Source organism: Melospiza georgiana, chromosome 5 (genome assembly GCF_028018845.1).
Source record: "Melospiza georgiana isolate bMelGeo1 chromosome 5, bMelGeo1.pri, whole genome shotgun sequence".
In the NCBI taxonomy this organism is placed as follows: Eukaryota; Metazoa; Chordata; class Aves; order Passeriformes; family Passerellidae; genus Melospiza; species Melospiza georgiana.
This window is the reverse complement of record NC_080434.1, coordinates 26428986-26446684: the sequence shown is the minus strand read 5'-3', so window position 1 is coordinate 26446684 and position 17699 is coordinate 26428986. Positions and strand designations below refer to the sequence as shown.

The 17699-nt window shown below is 41.2% G+C and overlaps 1 protein-coding gene across 15 annotated transcripts in view; it reads left to right on the top strand.

Moving 5' to 3' along the window:
- Positions 1 to 17699, top strand: part of ADGRL3 (adhesion G protein-coupled receptor L3) — a 493129-nt gene that overhangs the window by 161217 nt on the left and 314213 nt on the right. For all 15 annotated transcript variants that reach the window (XM_058025189.1, XM_058025176.1, XM_058025182.1 and 12 more), the window contains exon 3: positions 14649 to 14894. In XM_058025189.1, the coding sequence (XP_057881172.1) occupies positions 14840 to 14894 (55 nt within the window). In that variant the 5' untranslated portion in view covers positions 14649 to 14839. The remainder of the gene's footprint in view (positions 1 to 14648; positions 14895 to 17699) is intronic.

Below are 17699 nucleotides of genomic sequence, written 5' to 3'. Positions count from 1 at the left end.
AATTACTGGCTTTGTGAAGATGAGCTCTGGCTTTGCTGCTTATCCCTACAATTGTTTCTGTCCTGCCTCGGATAGCCATGTGGTGGTGTTCCTGAGCATTCCTCTTTGTCCCTTTCCTTAACATGGGGAAAACCTTTTCAGACACTCAATGGTTAAAAAAATAAAGGAATGTATTTTAAGGGTTGGAGCTTGCTCCATTTCACAAGAACTTTGCTGATTTAAATTACAGTGAGAAAACGTAGAGGCACTGGAGGGCTGTGAGGACTGCTAAGTCCTGGTTTAGTCTTAAGTGTGGTCTGCAGATATTCTCTGAAAGTATGTACGTGACAATGATTTCATTAGGTGGGGTGAACCAGCCTGACTCACATTTTCTCTTAAACTGGATAAAAGCCTGCTGCTCGTGGAAGATTAGTAGTCAAAAATGAATCAGAGGTGCTGGCTGTTTCTGCAAGGAAAGGTAGCATAAATACTGTGGGAGACGGAGGCACAAGGAAGTCCTGTGGATCCAAAGTACTATGCGAACAATTTCAGAATTCAATTTTTTTTTGAAAGATAGCCCTGAGCTTTACTCCCAATTATTCCTAACATGAGCTTTGTAGCTATAGTGTTTGCTTGGCCAGGGGTGCCATGAGTGGTAGGGAAGGCTCTTCCTCTCCTCTCTAGTTCCAATCATTTGTGTATGAGAATAGCAAGGCCCAGATTAGCTCAGAGAAAGAAGACTCCAGTCTGGCACCTCACTTGTCTGAATGTGTTTAATGGCAGGTAGGAAACTAAAGGATGTAGGGGGAGCTGAAACACAAGAGAGCCTTGCAGAGAACAGGGCTTGAGCTAATTGTGTGGCACTGGAGGGTGGCAGTGCTGGGACATGCTCCACTCCCTTGATTCTCTTCCCTGGTGCCTTTTTGCACAAGGAATGCTGAAGTTGGTGGGGAAGACCAAAGAGGATGTTGCATTCATCCTTACTGCTGGTACCTGTGAGTTTGCCACCAGGGAGCAGCCCCACTGTGTGACTCAGCTGCTCTGGTTTAATTGTGCCTAACTTCTAATTAATTATAAAGGGAATTCTCGGGAGGTCTGTGTCCTCAGCTATTCTCCACCTTTTGGTTCCTCTCAGTTTCACCTTACAGTAATAAAAGGCTTGAACTCCCTTCTGAGGGAAAAGTCAGTGGGTTTGGGGCTCAGCCCTGTGGGGTGGACACTCTAGGTATTTAAAAGGTGGAGCAAATGCAGGATGAAGTACATTTAGTGGCAGGAAAAAGTTGACCTGAAAATGTGTGTGGATTTTGCACTGGAGGAGGATGAGGAAGAAGGGACTTTCCCTCTTTCTGAGGGAAGCACAGCAGAAATGGTGGGGGAATCAGGAACATGGAGAGCTTTCCAGCAGCTGCCCTCATTTTCAGCAGCATGGTGGTTCCTCCTGGTTCTCTCAGCTCATAGAACTTTGCCCACTGGTCTGACCATTTTATGCAACACTGATCTGAGTCATCACATTGCATGTATCTTCTCTGAGTAGAGGGAAAATTGCTTTAAGTTATTGGCAATTTTGAGGAGAGGGGAAAAAAATCCAGGGATACTATTTTCTCCAGCAAATTGGCTTTCTTAATCAAAATCATGTATCAGCCAGAATGTTTCAACACAACTGAAATCTTCTGTTAGGAGCACCTTAGTACCTTAGTTTCTTAAAATGAAGTGCCGTGGATTGAAACAGTATCAGAAAAAGTAATTTCTAACCCGGTAATAGGAAAACCTAATTTTTATAAAATATTGAAATTGATAATTATTTTTAGGAAAAGGTAAAATTCAGAAAAAGTCATTTGGATCAGAAATGCTTGGGTTAGAGTAAATCTCTATCTTTTGTGTTCTGGAGGGAGAGTTTACATAATTTCAATTCTCAAGGAGGAGATTAAGGTAACTTTGTCAGGATTTCCCTGATATGTGCAGGTTGGTTGAGAAGTCCTGGCATACCCAGTCATGTGAACCACAAACTTCTGGTGCTTAGGAGAAAAATTCAGTTCTGCTGCTGGATAATCCAGCATGATTTCCTTGTTTCTGAGTTGATTAACTCCTTCCTTTTCAGGTGATGGGTCTTGGAAAGAGTCAGGCTTGTAAAACCACCTGACTTTTTTGTGTTTGGGAGTGGACTGTGTTATTCTCAATAGTGGAGTTTTTTAAAAACAAGGTAGAAGGGAGGGAAAAACTCTTGGAAGTTTTCCAGTCTGATTAACATGAAAAGGCATTTTTGTTTCCTGCTGTCATTATGTGACTGTGGCACTCAACAAGCCCCTCATGGATGAAGAGGACGTCAACCTGTGACATGAGTGGAGCTCTCTGCCAAACATTGCTTTCTCCCTCTAGCTGTCCAAGGTGCTTGTTTGGGTCATCTGTCCCTCCCTTCACTCTGCCAATCTGAGCCCCACATCAGTGGGTTTAATCCCCAATGCAGGAGGAAGAAATAACACATGAACTCTGATAAATTTCTGATAGCAAACTGTCCTGTTTGGACTGGCCTGCTCTCCCACCCTAAGGCTATCTGCAGCCTGAAATCTGGCATGCAGTGCTTTGGCTTTTTACAGGCAGATTTTGAAGCATTTGATGCTAAATTGTTCCTGGTGATCGCATCCAATTTAGGAATGCTATTTCTGTTTTCTTCCATAATGAGACAGCCCTGGCTGGGCCCTGGGTCTGTGGGATTGTGTAAGAGCTGTACTGGCTGTGTTTGCACTGCAAGTGAGCTTTGGGCAAAGGCACTGTTGGATTGTGTGGTCAGAAGGGACACTGATGCCAGGGAGCCATCTACCCCTGCTTGCTCTCAAAAACCAAATTCGGGTCTTCTCTCCATATTTCTGTAACCAGTGTAGGCAAAGCTCAAATGGAAAAATTTTATTTTGGGGAAAATCAACTTCAGATACTGAGCTTTTTCCTTGAGTGTAAATTTGGATCTTGGTAAGAAGGTCTTGGTCTTGCTCTTAGCTGAAATACAGTTCTCTTTCAATTCAAGCACTGCATCTTTGGGGTCCCTTTGCTTTGGAAATGAAATTGATGTAAATGGAAGGTAAGCTATGAATGAAAGGACCTTAATGTTAGATTTTTAGCCATCAGTTGGCTCTTTTACATTTGATAGATTTTCCCATCACAGGCAATCTGTGTTCTTGCTTGCTCAGATCCATGCTGATGCCAAGTGCTAAACAATGACACTATCTATCTTTCTGCACAATTTGCCAATTTTGGTTACTTTTGAAGCCCAGTGTTTCTGCTTTAGCCTTGTGAATCTCCCTTATAGGGAGAACAAAATGAACAGAAGAGTGATTTCTTCAGCAAAATATTTAGGGTTGATGTCTCTCTGTCATTTATCCCCTTGTTTAATAAACTACAGTGCTTAGTCCACTTCGAGTAAAATAAGTCAAAGTAAAGATGTAGTAAAGAGTTGTTGTTTGTTGTTTACAGTGAATTGCCTTTCAGATAATCAAATGAAGTACTTTATTGCAGCTTCACTTCCAGCCATGACCTTAAATAACAAAGGTTTTATTTGCTGCTTACTAGGCTTAGGGTGATGTTTTCAAAAGCTCTCTCTTGATTGTACATTTTCCTTCAACAATCAGCAGGACTTTGCCAGTGACCTCAGATGAGCTGGCGTTAGAGCAGCAGTGCTTTTGAAACCTTCTCCTGCAGAGGAATGAGAAATGGGGTTTTTCTTTAACAGAGAACGTTTCAGGAGTTACCAAAATCTCCCTCTTCCCCCCGCAAATTCTTGTTGTCTATCAAGCATAGCTACATTTTTGTGTTTACAGAGTCCCATGCAAAATATCACAAGAGACAGGCCCATACACCTGGTTAATTATCTTGCCTTATAGTTGCCAGAGGTGCTTAATTTCTTCTTTGGAATTGAATATGACTCCTGCAATTAAATGTTACTCCTTGACTGCTGAGACATCTCACTTTTTATCTGGGTGGAAGCAAGGCATTAAGAGCTAAATCAGAAGTGGACTTTGGTACCACAAATAAAGGTGTTACTGCAAATTTTACAGCTGTTATACTCAGATACATGGAAATGAGGTTATTTGCTGTTTCCTTATAAATAATGGAAGCTGAATAATTAAGTTCATTGCAGACTTTCTGGTGGCGCAGCCAGTCTGACTGTATTAGATGGTATTTGATTTTGCCAGATAGCTGTGACTGAGTTAAATGTTTAGAATCCTTTCTTGATTATTCTAAATTCAATGCACACTTTAAAATGTAAAATGTTATGGAAGATTGCTGCTTCAGTTGGACAAGCTACCAATGAGAGCATTGTTATTGAATGCAGTCACTCTCCTCCTGCAGTAGTTTAGCTAAAAGATGAGTTGCAATCCCATGATTTCAGAGGGAGTCATGTAGGACTCCCAAGTTTAATTGGAGGGAAAAGGTATTGAAGGATTTCCTGGGTTTAATTTGGGGTTTTCCCCTTCCCATTCTTTACACGACTGCATCATTTTCTGGAACTTTTAATATAACTTTCTGTAGTAAAGCCTGCTTTCAGTTTTCTGGTGGCCCTCTCAGTGGCTGCTACTGTGTAATAAGTCATTAGGAAATATGTTTGAGGCTTACAGGAGCAGGTACATGTTATGCTGGAAAATTCCACAACAGGTGCATTTTCTCTTTAGGTGGTTGCTACTCATCCTCAGCTATGAGGCGTGAAAAGAGGACAAGTGTCTCATAGTCCTTACTCAGCGCCCAAGACAATTCTCTTCAAAAGCACGTTTGTCCTGATTGTCCTCACAATTAATTTCTACTAGGAAGCACTCAAGGAATTAATTAATTTTAGCCTTCCACTCATCCAAGTATTTTACTGTTTAAAAACTTGATAGTACCCATTAAAAAAGCACACATGCTTACTAGAGTAAGATTTTCTTCTGCAAAACTTGCTTTTCTTTTGCAAAAACCAAGTATTTGTCTTTTAAAACTGCTTTTGCAAGAATTGAGGTGCTAGTCACTTTGGAGAAGAGCTGGGTACCATATATATATTGTGATGATGCCAAGCTGGGATGTGAGAGCGGAGGCTTCAGCTGGAAGCTCCTGGTGAAATTCCATCCAGGCTTAAATTGTTTTGTTTAGTTAAGATCCCTCTTGGAGTTTCAGCTGGAAATATCTGGCCTTTGTTTCACTTGAGAAGGGAAGAGAGTGTGTGTGATCTGTATTGTATAAATATTTTATCCATGCAGAGCTTCTCATACAAAATGTTTTCTTTGTAGTACCAGGAGAAGTGTTGACTCTCAGCTGTAATGCAGTGGCCCTTTCAGTTTTGAAGTCACTGTTGTGTGTAGTGATGTGATGCTCCTCATTAGGAAGGAGATCAGAGAAAAGTTGCACTCTTTCAGCTCGTGTTTGAGGGGTATTTTCCTCCGGGGTTGGATTGGGTGCAGTTCTGAAGGGCTGCTTCTGCAGGGGTTAAAGAGATGCTGAGTATTTATGACTGGTTTTCAAAGTTGGCTGGAAATGGTCCACTAACTGGCTGAAGCTTGATTTCAGAGTTGAAGGGCACACATAGAAATCCCCAGCCCCTCTCTCTCTCTGCAGCTCTGTTCTCTGCAAAAGAGTGTTCTCATGCCATTCTTTGTTGTTTGGATAATATGAGGGAAGAAGAAGGGGTAAGGAGGAAGAAAGCTGTTTTTTACTGTGAGAATGCCCAAGACCTTTCATAACTAGGCTTTGGGTGAGATGGTGGCCTCTGCTAGTAGAATATAAGTAATAACAAAAGTATCTGTGCAGAAAATGAGTGCAGTAATTAAATATCTTTCTTTTTATTTCCCCTCCAAAGATCAAAGAGGATCGACTCTTGATTAATGTGCAACAGAATTCATTAACATAGTAAAATGTGGAAAAACAGGCTATTGGTTATTAGTACACAGACATTTGCTTTAGGGAACTATAAATACTTTTTGTTCACTAATTTGCCCTATTGCTTTTGCTATTGTTTCTGTGTATGCAACTCACTCGAGAATACCACACCTAGAAATTTAGATGCAGCCTTTATTCTTCTGTATGCATATCTTTTCTCTTTTCTTTTTTTTTTTTTTAAGTGGTGCAGAATGCTGCCTCTGTGTTCCTGCCTTGCTTTCCCAGGCAGTGTATGCAGGGCTTTGCTCCGCTTGCCCGCTCTTTTTATACGACACCAAGTGCTGTTTATTTTTCTCCTAGCAACCTACTGGGCTCCTCTTTGTCTCTAGGTCTAAAAAGAAGATTTTTTTCTTTTTTTTCTTTTTTTTTCTTTGTAGGTATGAATGTTTAAGGTTGACTGCTTTGTGTTGAAAGATGTGACAAAATTTCTCACCTACTAATGCTTATTTTTGAGGTAGTCCCAAAAAGAACAAATTCTAGCTAAGATTTTTTTCCAACACAGCAAGGTCAGGAGTTTTTAATAGATTTTACTTCAATCCAGAGTCTTTTTTAATTTGCATTATTTGCTTGAATAATGTAGCCCTCCTAATATTTTCCAAGCCACTTACACTTAACTAATCACTTACACTTATCTTCAGCATAAACCTCATTGATTTTATTTCTCATTGAAAACATCGGTAGTAGCAAATATAATCCTATTGGCTCACAGTCTATTAGAAATAAAATTATATTAAATGTCTTGTGGGGTGTGAAGAGGTTAAATCAAGGAGAGTCATCTGAGAAAGTCATCCTGGTGTGCAAAACATAAATCTGGTTTATATTTAAACTACGTGTCACCCACCAGCTAAAAATAGCAATGATCATTAAAAGCCAATTTGCTGCTAAACATTAATAGACATTTATTACATCATAACAGATCTGAAAGACAATTAAACTTATCTTTTTCCTAGATAACTTACCTTTAAAAAGGTGTTATTCATCTGGCTTTTGCCATTAATCTTACTTACTAGCGATTTTTGTTCCTCTTGATATTGTGCATGTATGCATAGTGTTGTGTGTAAGGTGGTTTCCCGTTGTTAGTGTCTTTCAAGAGCAGTACGTTTTCAATGGGAAGAGTTACTATCCCTCCTTATACTGCCTGTTAACTTGCTACTCAGTACAAAAAGTGAAGGAAATTTACAATTTCTTAGAGTAAAACAAGTCATATCTGCCACCGTCCATTTGAGAAGAGAAAGCTAAGCAAGAGCAGGATAAAAAAATGTGGTGTATGCGATTTTACACATAGGAAAGATGTTGCAATACCTCAGTCAAGTGGTACCTTTTCCCTGTGTTATTCCTGCATATAGTACTTTTTGCAGGTAGTGAGTGGAGCTGGAGTAAGTCAGAGGCTGAGGAAACTCAGCACTGTCGGAAGGATGGCTTCCTACGAGAAGTGCAGTCGTGATCCTGGTGTTTTTGGTTCATGTGTTGCTGTCTGTCAGGTCCCATGAAACAAGCCATCAAAGAGAGGGGGCAAGGCTTTGTGCTTCAGCTCAGCATTGCTCACTTCTCTGTGGCTGTTGGTGTCTTTAACTGTGCTCTTTAACCTTGGTAGCCAAAGAACTGTGGGGCCAACTGGGCTGTGAAGGGGAGTGCCCCAGGGTGGGCACAAGTCAGCCCTTGCCTCCTTTTCTGAATTGCAGGGCTCACAAAAAGTGGTCCGCTGTCATCTTTGTAAGTAAGAAACTTCTCTGATATAATGCTGCTTTTGGAGGAGCAAACAGCTGTTCCTGGCTGATGCATGGAGGGAAGGAGGCCACTAATATGAGCTCTGGGCTGCCTCCTGATGGATTCAGGCAAAAGAGAAGTGGATTTTCCCTGCACACCTCAGCAAAAAATCCCATCCATGTAGTGGAGGTAAATGTCACTAAACTTTCTCTATGGATATCTGCAGCTGCTCGTCAGTCTGCAGCAATGCAAGTTACAGAGGTCCCTTCCTGCCAGGAAGAGGAAAGGAAGAAAATTAAAGGTGGTATGAAGGAGACAGCAGGAAGGGAGAGATAGGGAGGATAAATGAATATTGAAAAGTATTTTAAAGGCTGCACCCAGAGGCATTTAGGAGTAGTCCTTCTCTGGTCCCAATATCTGACTACACTTCCCCTCTTTGAACTCTCATGGAATTTTCTGTCACTTCCATTGGCTAATTTTCTCCTTGGGGCTGTCGCTTCCTCACGTTAAAGCAAGACCCTGTGCAGGATCTGTGCCATCACAATTACAGTCATAGTAAGGCTCTTGAAGAAATAGGGCCAGGATGTGTGGGAGAGGTGATGCCTCAAAACATAAGCTGAGTTTATGGTAGCAAAGGGAAATTAAAATTATGCTGACCCTGGTGATAAGTTTGCATTTTCAGTGCACGCACCACACGTGTTTTATTTGTCACAGAAGAATTGCCGAAGGCTCTATGGAATGCAAATAAGCATTGTGAGAGCATTGTCAGACCCAGACTTTCAACATCCTCTAACATTCACAGGAAAAAAAAAAAAACCACAAAAAAACGAGATTTGATTAAAAGTCATGCAAATTTCAAACCAAATATGTTGAATTATGTTTATTTACCACCGGTTTACTGAGCCTCTGAGCTGTATCTGGGTCCTATTTTTAAGCTTCTCTCTGCAAGGAGGAATTTACTTGAAAAGAAAGCTGAAATTTTTATTATTGCAAGGAGCTGCCACATATTGAGTTTTGCAATGAAATCATAACTGTTGGCAATACTGTGAAGATTGCTTGCTTATGCATTATTTTCCCTCTATAAAGATGTGCTATCAACTAAAACATTTGAGGAAGATGGGTGTATTATGTAGGGATAATACATTTCTGAGAAAGATCTTAACACTTCCCCAAAAATTTTTCAGAAGATTGTTGCAATGATTGCTGATGACATAGGATTGTTCCAGGTGGTCAGAAGTTGATGGTGCTGTGCATCTTGTGTGAAGAGCTGCATAGCTTTTCCCAATACTTACAGGGTTTTTTTTTTGCCCTGATGGGTTTGGAGTGGAGGGACTGACATGCTTCTTGCCAGCTGTGATCTGCTTTAGCAGGTGGTGCTTAACCAGCGAGAGTACCAAGTTTTTTGTAATCAGTTTTCAGAAAGCCCGTTGATCTGGGGTGGTAATGCAATACAAACATTTGCATATTTTACCACATCCTCACATGATACTCTGCACCTTTTGAAATTTTGCATGTGTTATCATATATTTGCACACACGCAGGGACCTTGTGAATGGTGTACTTTCCTCTTAAATCTGTGATGAATTATATTGCCAAGGATAACCAGCAGGCACTTAAAGAAAGTCTGGAACATTCAGTAGCTGTGATATTCAGATGTACAATTCAGTACATTCTTTCTAAGCTTCTAGACCATATTTTCAAGACTCTTAACTTTTCTCTCTCTGTTACTTCCCCCATCCTTCCATGTGCAGTCACAAGATGTCTGAATGGCTTCGCTGTTAGTACAATTTTAATTTTCTGCTGAAATTGCTTTGATTCTGGATTGAATGGGAAAACCAAAAAGCAGCTGATAGCTCAAGTTCCCCTTTTGACCTCTGGAATAGCACAAAAGCCTCTATTTCACCTACACAGGAAAAAAAACCCCAAGACCTACTATGTTCAGCTGGTCTGTATTTGGGTGTGCTTTCATCAAAGGCTTGATTAATCTGAAATGAATTAACTCAGTTAACACTTGAGAGTTATTTTGCAGCAAATCCCGCAGAACATCTAAAGAGCTCTTTGTCACTTTGAATTATAGCCTAAACAGGTGGTTGATGAGCCTGGTTTGAGCTGAGAGTGGCTCCTTGCTGCCTTGGCCTCTCTCCTCAGGGAAGTGCAAGTAGCACTGCAGTGATACCCGAGAATCCAGGATAAACACTGACTTATTAGACCTTGTTGTCATTGTTGTGTGTTTTTAAAGCTTTTAAAATTACATTCCAGAGTGCTACATCAGGTATAAGGATGGAAATAACAAGCAGAATGGTCTTGGGTTCTCAAACAAGATGGATGAAATGAATATTAATGTACAGGAATGGCAATTCAGTGCAATAGAGGTGCAAGTGCTCATTTTAAGTCTTTCTTGGAAGAAGTGACTTAGAAATACCGTGTCATTTTGCACATACTGGGTGAGAGGGTTGAGTAATTTCCTTCAGGGTCCACAGCCTCAGCAGAGGTGTGAGAGCAGCAGCAGGGTCTGCAGTACGGGAAGAGGACATGTAGGTGTGAGCAGATTGAACCCACCACCATCTGGTGTGTCCTGTCACCCTAAGAAGGCTCCCTGGCTCTCTCACAGTGCTTCCTCACATCTGGCAAGCTTGAAAGATGAAGAGCTAAAAGCTGTGGACAACTCTCATTATTTTGAGAAACAAAAGTGTTTTTTTCTGAACTCAGTGAGAGCTCTGACTTCATAAGCATTTGTGGTATAGGATGAACATTCTCCTGGGCTGAATGCAGACAGAGATAAAAGTTTACAGGCAATTCAGTTGATCTCAGAAACGTGTTCCTTCCTGACTTCTTAAAAATGCACATAAAAAAATCTGTCTATCAGTGACCATGTAGCAGTAGCTTCAGTGAGTGGCTATGAGTGAAAGTGTGTGTGGAAATGCCAGGAATGCAGCTTGCTCCTGCCCTGCTCCCCCTGTGTTACACCGTTGGTAATGTCTGTGTAACCTTTTACATAGCAAGCTGTGTTGCTGCCACCACAAAGTGACCAGGGAGCCATATCCTGAGTACCTGAAATGAAAAAATGAATTGAAAATGAATTTCAACAGGATAAAGATGGAAAGAGACTGGAGGACCAGAACCTTTTCTTTTTAGCAATGTTGCAAAAAATAAACAAAACAAAAAAAGTGTTTTGCAAACAACTTACAGCCAAATGTATTGAAGACTTTTTTTTGTTTAGCCATTCATAATGGGAGTCAAAATACAGCTCATTCTCTTATGGAAATTTTCTAACATTAAATTGCAGTTAATATAATTTTGCAGATATTGCATGTTTTATTTTTTTCTTGCTGGGTTATTTCTCTTCCCTCTCTTAACAAAATTCTGAATATGTTGCCTGAAATAATCTCAAGTAGCAGATGCTGAGAATGGGGAATTACACCCATGGTTCTAGCTTGGACCATCAGCTTCAAGGAGTTTAATTACTTCCAAAATTTCCCCTCGTAAATAGTGAATTTAAATTATATTTGTTTGAAATATCACACTTATTTCCTACTTATTAGGTGACTTTTGACTTGGAGGAGGAGAATAAATGCTGGAATCTTTATTCTATAAAGAAATATAAATCAATCTTTGTATCCTTGATTTGTTTAAGTTAGTTTTGCTCTGCACATTTTCAGGGGTGGGGAGGAAATTGCTGCAAGTAAAACTGGATAAGAAAACCCCAGCATTCTTATCTGGCTTTCGCTTATGGGCCCCTTTGTAAGAGACTGTCTCCCCTCCCCTGGCTGCCTAGAAAATGCTGGATACCTGGAGCAGCTTTTGCCCTGTGAGAAGGGTAGGGAACAGCTTTGTGCAGGTGCAAATGCTGTGTTTGGAAGAAGGCAGTAATTAAATGGAGTTCTGACAGGTTTGGCTTGCGCTGCTCTGAATTCTGCTTTGAATTCAGCCTATCTGTTCACTCACCACATGAGCTGGTTTCCTTTTCTTTTCGCCCTCTCTGTAGACTGCCGACAGATGAGCTCAGAAAATGCTCCATGTGCTGCTTGACATCAACTGCTGAAGAACAGACTTGGGTAGATGTTGAGATTGTCAGTGTATCTATAATGCTCTTTTATGAGCAACGCCTTGATGAATACTTCACTGCTCATCTCCTCTCTACGAGGCCTTGGTTTCCTTTATTTAGCTTTCTCCTATTCTGTCAGTAGCACTTTGAGCTGGATTTTTGGGAACTGCCAGCACGCGGTTCTGGTGTGGGTGATGCAGCAGATCAGACTGTCAAGGTGTCAGGGGCAGCCCTTTGTGCATAAAGGTCAGTGAGCAGAAGAACTTTCTCTTAAATCAATGCAGGCTGCATCATCTTTGGGGTTTAAGTCCAAACCCCTTAAGTCAAGCTCTTAAATTTTTCACTCTGATAGTGTATCCCTTTCTTGCATCAATAAATGTAACACTCTGCATTACAGTTCACAGATAGTGAAGCGTTTTCTCTTGTTTCTCTCCTTGGCTGCGCTTTACCTGGAGGTAATCCAACGATGAAGTGGATTTTGTTTTGCAGGCCTCTTTCTGCTGCTTGTGGGAGTTGAGTGACCATTAAGAATAAGGCTTGTTCCACTCATTTCCTATGTAGCTGTTTCCCTGCAGATACCCAGTTCTCAAACATGCTGTGATTATTTGATTACATGGAATACAAACCCACCCAGAATTATGCAGCATTCCAATGTACTTGGTTAATCCAGTGGTGCCCTGTGTTGTTAAACACAGCTGGCATGTCTCCAGGCACATTGTGTATTTGGTAATATTTGTGTGTGAGCTTGAGTTGAAGGCTTTGCAGAAGTTCAAGGGCAAGGTTGTGCCAGCCGGGGTGTGCAGACACCACCTGACAGGTCACATCTCTGGCAGGAAGGATGGCAGGGCAGAAAGTATTTGGTGAGATTTACAACTGGAGTAAAAGGTCCATAATGATGAGCTAGTCCTGTTGCCTCTCTTGCACAGGAGCTTTGTGACTCAATAATGTACTTTCCAGGAGAATAAAGTGTGTATTTGTGCCTCTGGTGGTTCCAAGATATTAGTTCTCAAAAATTAGGGTTTGGACTTTGCAGAGGGTGTGTGAATGCTTTGCTCATTCCGCCTCAGCCTATGAGATGATAGGAAAAAAAATCCTCAAATTCTATCATGCAGGAATGCATAGACAGATAAAAAAATTTAAAGGGCTGTGTGTAAGTATTTGCTGACAATTATCCCTTCTCTGGGGTAGAAAGCCTAATTAATTTGTGGCTTCTTCAGTTATACTCAAAACCCTTTTACTGCACCATAATGTTAGCTCTTTCTAACAGGTTTAGATTATTCAGAACTGATTCAGTTTAAACAAATAAGTATCAAAAACAAACCTTGTCTCCTTCATTGCCTGGCTCAGCTTTTACTTCAGGGAAGAGTACCTGTGCTTGGATAGCTTTCACCCATCTCTGTGTGCCTTTTCAAATTTTGTAGCACGAAAAGCTTCTCACTTTTAAAACTTTACAGAGGATGCTATAGGAAAAGCATGCATAAATAATGGCAGTGCTGTAGTTTGATGTGTACTGGTAGCCTACTAAAATATAAATGGAAAACTTGATCACTGTTTAGAATGTACAATTTAAAATATTCATGAGGCTCTTCCCTATTTGAAAAGCATACTTTTAATATTATCAGTGACCATTTTGATTAGTCCCAGCTCGAGCAAAGTTTTAATTTCAAAGATGTCCATAAAGAAGCCATTTGACTTCAAACTGACCTTGGATTTTTAGTTAACCCCACATACAGAGATGAGAAAAAAACTATGGAAACTAAATGCTACATTTGAGTGAACAAATTGCAGGGACAGACTGGGGAGGAGAGTCAAGTGAGAAAATAAAATCTTGGCAGTGCAAGATATATTTATTAAAAAAAATGCAGCTTCTTTATAGACTTTGGTTCTGAACAATATGGGGTTTTATTTAGTTGACAGTAAAGATAGGAAGCAAAACAAAGGCCACTTTGTCATGCCAGACTTTCAGAAATATACCCACATCACAATGGCATGCAGCACAGTTTTTTCATACAGCTTTTTGGCTCAGACTTGGTTTTGGGTAAGAACAAAAGTTGGCAAAAACAGCTTCTGTGCTCAGAGAAGAATAACTTCTGTTGATCAGAGATTTTTGGAGAGATTTTTAATTAGACCAGTACTGTGAAGACTGCAGAGTCTAAGGAGCTCTAAACAGATATGTAAAGTACTTTTCAATTCCTCATATTTCCTCATCATTTCAGAGTCAGTGGGGAGCTAAGTTTCAAACTGCTGCCGCAGTTTAACTCTGTGTAGTTGTTTTTTTCCTGCCAAGTTTGAGTCACCGTGGCCATCTAGCCCCTTCTGGAGAGATTAAATTGATGGAAAGCTGGAATACGTTCTCCAGTTAAATGAGCGAATGTTTCTATTCAAGCGCGGATTCAGATTTCCCCGCGCTTTCCTGTGAGTGCGTGGGATGGACAGGACCATTATTTTTAATTCCTCAATAAATTGAGGAATTGAGTTGTACAATAAATAACTGCAGAGCTCGACTAGCAGTGAGTAGAAAGTAGCTGGTTGCAGGATAAGGGTGACTTTGGGCTCTGCTTGGGTTCAAAGCCTGGTCCAGATGCAGTGATTAAAAGCCATACAGGTCGCCCCAACAGAGAGAGGCTTTCTGGCATATCATCAGTGGAAATGCTCCCGAGCTGTGTTACTAATCCCACTGCCTGGCCTGCTATCTTGCCGTTAGCATCCACGTCGGAGGCACGACAGAAATGCAAAAGGGAGGGAAAAGTCTCAGCCTTTTTGTTCAAAACTGCTGTCTGGGGCCCTCTTTTGAGAGAGGAGGCAGAGCACTGGTTATCCACCAATTGGTTCTCTGCGAAGGCATAAGTTTTAATTCCTGTTTTATGTAGGAATGTGCATGCATCTGAAGGGCCAGGGAGTGGGGAAGACACATTTGCCTTTACAGCTGCTGGCAGCAAAGAAATGCAGCAAGACTTGATTGAAAACATCTATCTTACTGTTTTACTAACTGCAGTTTTTTCTTTTCCTTTCTCATTTGTAGGTCTCAGACTCTGGATACTGGCTGTGGGATTTTTTTTTTTATTATTTTTTTGTTTGGTTTTTTTCCCCCTTTTTGGATGTGAATTGAAGGCCAACAACAGTTGAAGTGTTTGGAAGCAAGTGCAGGAGGACACTCATCTTTTTATTTGAACCCTTGTTTGCTGGGATACTTTCAAGCTCTCCTTCACAGTCATGTGGTCATCACAGCTGCTGTTCTTCACAATGCTCTTAACACCGTTTGCCCATGGTGAGTGAGAGATGCTGTAAATGTGCCTGGGGGAAGAGAAGAGAAAATAGCAAGGATTTTGTCTGTCTTTTCCTAATGGTGTGGGTTTTTTTTACAGGATGTTGATTTCTCTCCCTGCTTGCACCTCATGTCTTTGAGATTCCCAGGTTACATTATGACTTAACTATTGAAACAAAGAACTCTGGTGACACATAAAGGCTTCTTTTTCTGAGTTTAGCTGCCAAGTTAGACAGACTTTTACTTCCCTTTTCTTGGGGAAAAAATGGATTTATTATCAAACAAATCAGAGTAGGGTAATGAGAAATAAAGGCAAATTGTAAAAAACACCATCCCTCCCACCTCCCTTCTTTCTGAAGTGAACTTACTCCCAGTTGTCCCTACCTCCTGCCCTGCAGCAGTGCAGGGGCACAGGGAATGGGAGCTGTGTTCAATTCATCACATTTTGTTTCTACTGCTCCTTCCTCCTCAGAGGGAGGAGCTCTCACATTCTTCCCCTGCTCCAGCCTGCATTCCTCCCATGGGATCACTCATCCTGCCAGCAAACCTGTTCCAACCTGGGCTTCCCTCTCCACAGAGCCACAGCAGGGGCACAGCTGCTTCACCTCCAAGGGCTGCAGGGAAATCCCAGCTCTGGCATGTGGAGTGAGCACCTCCTGCTCCTCTTCCTTCACTGACCCTGATTCCAGAGCTGTTTCTCTCACAAAGCAGCAGCTTTGTCCCCTTTTTTGTCCCCCATGTTATCCCAGAGGCTCTGCCACAGTCCCTGATGGACTCAGCCTTGGCCAGTGATGGGTCTGTGCTGGAGCCAGCTGGCATTGGCTCTGTCACACACAGGGAAAGCTTCAAGCAGCTTCTCACAGAAGCCACCCCTGTAACCAGCCCCTCCCTCCCCAAAACCTGGCCATGCAAATCTAACAAAGAGCTGTAGCAGAAAAATTTGATCTCTTTCATTAGCCAGGAAACTTAAGTAAAATGTGACACCTGCAATTCTTTGAAATAAGATTTTTTGAGGCCTGTTGGGTTCTTTTGATATGAGAAACCCAAGTGTATGCTCTAGGAGTAAGCTGCCAGGTTTCACAAGTGCTGAAGGGTTGAGGAGCTCCTATTAGCAGTGATGGTTACTAAATGCTCAGGGCAGAACTTTGGAAAATCTGTCTGCCTGATTTTTATGATTCTTAAATGGAAGGTGAACTCTACCTAGGATCTCATTTTAATTAATGGCCAATGGAAGCGTGTCTGTAAACGACATGACTCCCTGTATGTAAGCTGTGGGCCCTTGTTTTTAAAATATTCATCAGTCTTTCTGAGCTTACCTACTGGTCCTTTGTGTATGTGCTAAAACACTGGAGGAAAATTTTACAGGAAAGAAGGTGATGAAAAAAACCTAAAAAAATATGATTGGATGGACATGTCTGTAGAGTGCAACCTTACATAACCTTTGAGGACAAAGGCTATCTGTACTATTGTTCTTTATGCAAGACTGCTCCTCATGGATTTGAAAATTAGAATGAGTGTTTAAACTGAGTTGACCAATTAGGGTGGAATGAAAGAGCTGTTCAAAAAGGTGCTCTCCAGTCCTCTCCTGGAAAGTTAAATGCTAAATGTTTTGTAAATCTTTATAATTAAGTAGTATTAACAGTGAAAGCAATTATTAGTTTAAATATGCCTCTGGCAGTTTTGTTTAAGATTCTCAGTGCCACTCTAGCTGGAATGTCCTGCCTGATAGTCCCAGTAAATGAAAATGTCACAAGTATCCTAGGAGTCATATTATAGTACAGATGAGCAAATGCCAGAGGTGCAGGAACTATGTCTGGAAATATTTCTACCCTTTATGCTCCTCTCCAGACTAAATGTACAGGGTGTTTGCTGTGGTGGTAAATTTGACCATCACCCATCCACCCAACACCCACATTGTCTGATCAGCTGGTGGAAGTGTGATGGCACTCTTTGAACAAGGCAGGGAGAACACCCTTGGTCTGAGCCAAACAACTTCATTTGCCTTTCCCTGTTCTGATCTCTGAGTGGCCAGGATGCAGCTTCCATCTCAGCACTGTGGCATGCTGTTCAAACACATGCCACAACCTCAGCTTCCTTATAAAAATAGCCTAGTTAAGCCCTGTTTGTTTGTTTGTTTGTTTTTTATTTTCTCTTTTAGTAATCCCTTTTCACTGCATGCAGAAAGCATTCAGAATTTATGCTTAAGAGGAATCAAGCATTTGAGCTCCTCTTTCATGATCTGGAATGGCTCCTGTACTGTAGTGATTGCTGGAGATGGTATGAGCTACTTTTTCAGACTGACCTTGCTACATCTCATTCCCTTTGAGTTCCTTGACACAGCCTCTTCATCCAGAGTGGTAGCTGCATTACTGACAGATTTCTTAGACCAGTGATCTCATAAATTGGAGAGGTGGTGGTGGTGTTTTGATGTTTTGGGGTTTTTTTTGAGGGGGCTTGGTTTGTTGTTTTGGTTTTTTTTTATGCTTTAGCTGTATAATTTCTTGTAACAGATTGTGTGTCTTGGGCTGTGGTGACAGGTATGGAGTCAAAGGGTGTATACTTCAGTGATCTGCAAGATGAAAAGTAATCTTCCAGAATAGTGCCCTGGTACAATGTCATCTTGTTGATAAGCTGTAGAAATCATAACAGGGGAAAAGGTCGTGAGCCCTTGCATTTCCTCAGTGATGATGTTAATCTGCTGTATCCAAAATACACAGGCACAACACTGTCTGGTTTTGCTCAGACTGCTTTGAATCATAGCTCACCAAAAAACTGAACCATGTGAAATACTTAAGATAATAATAGATT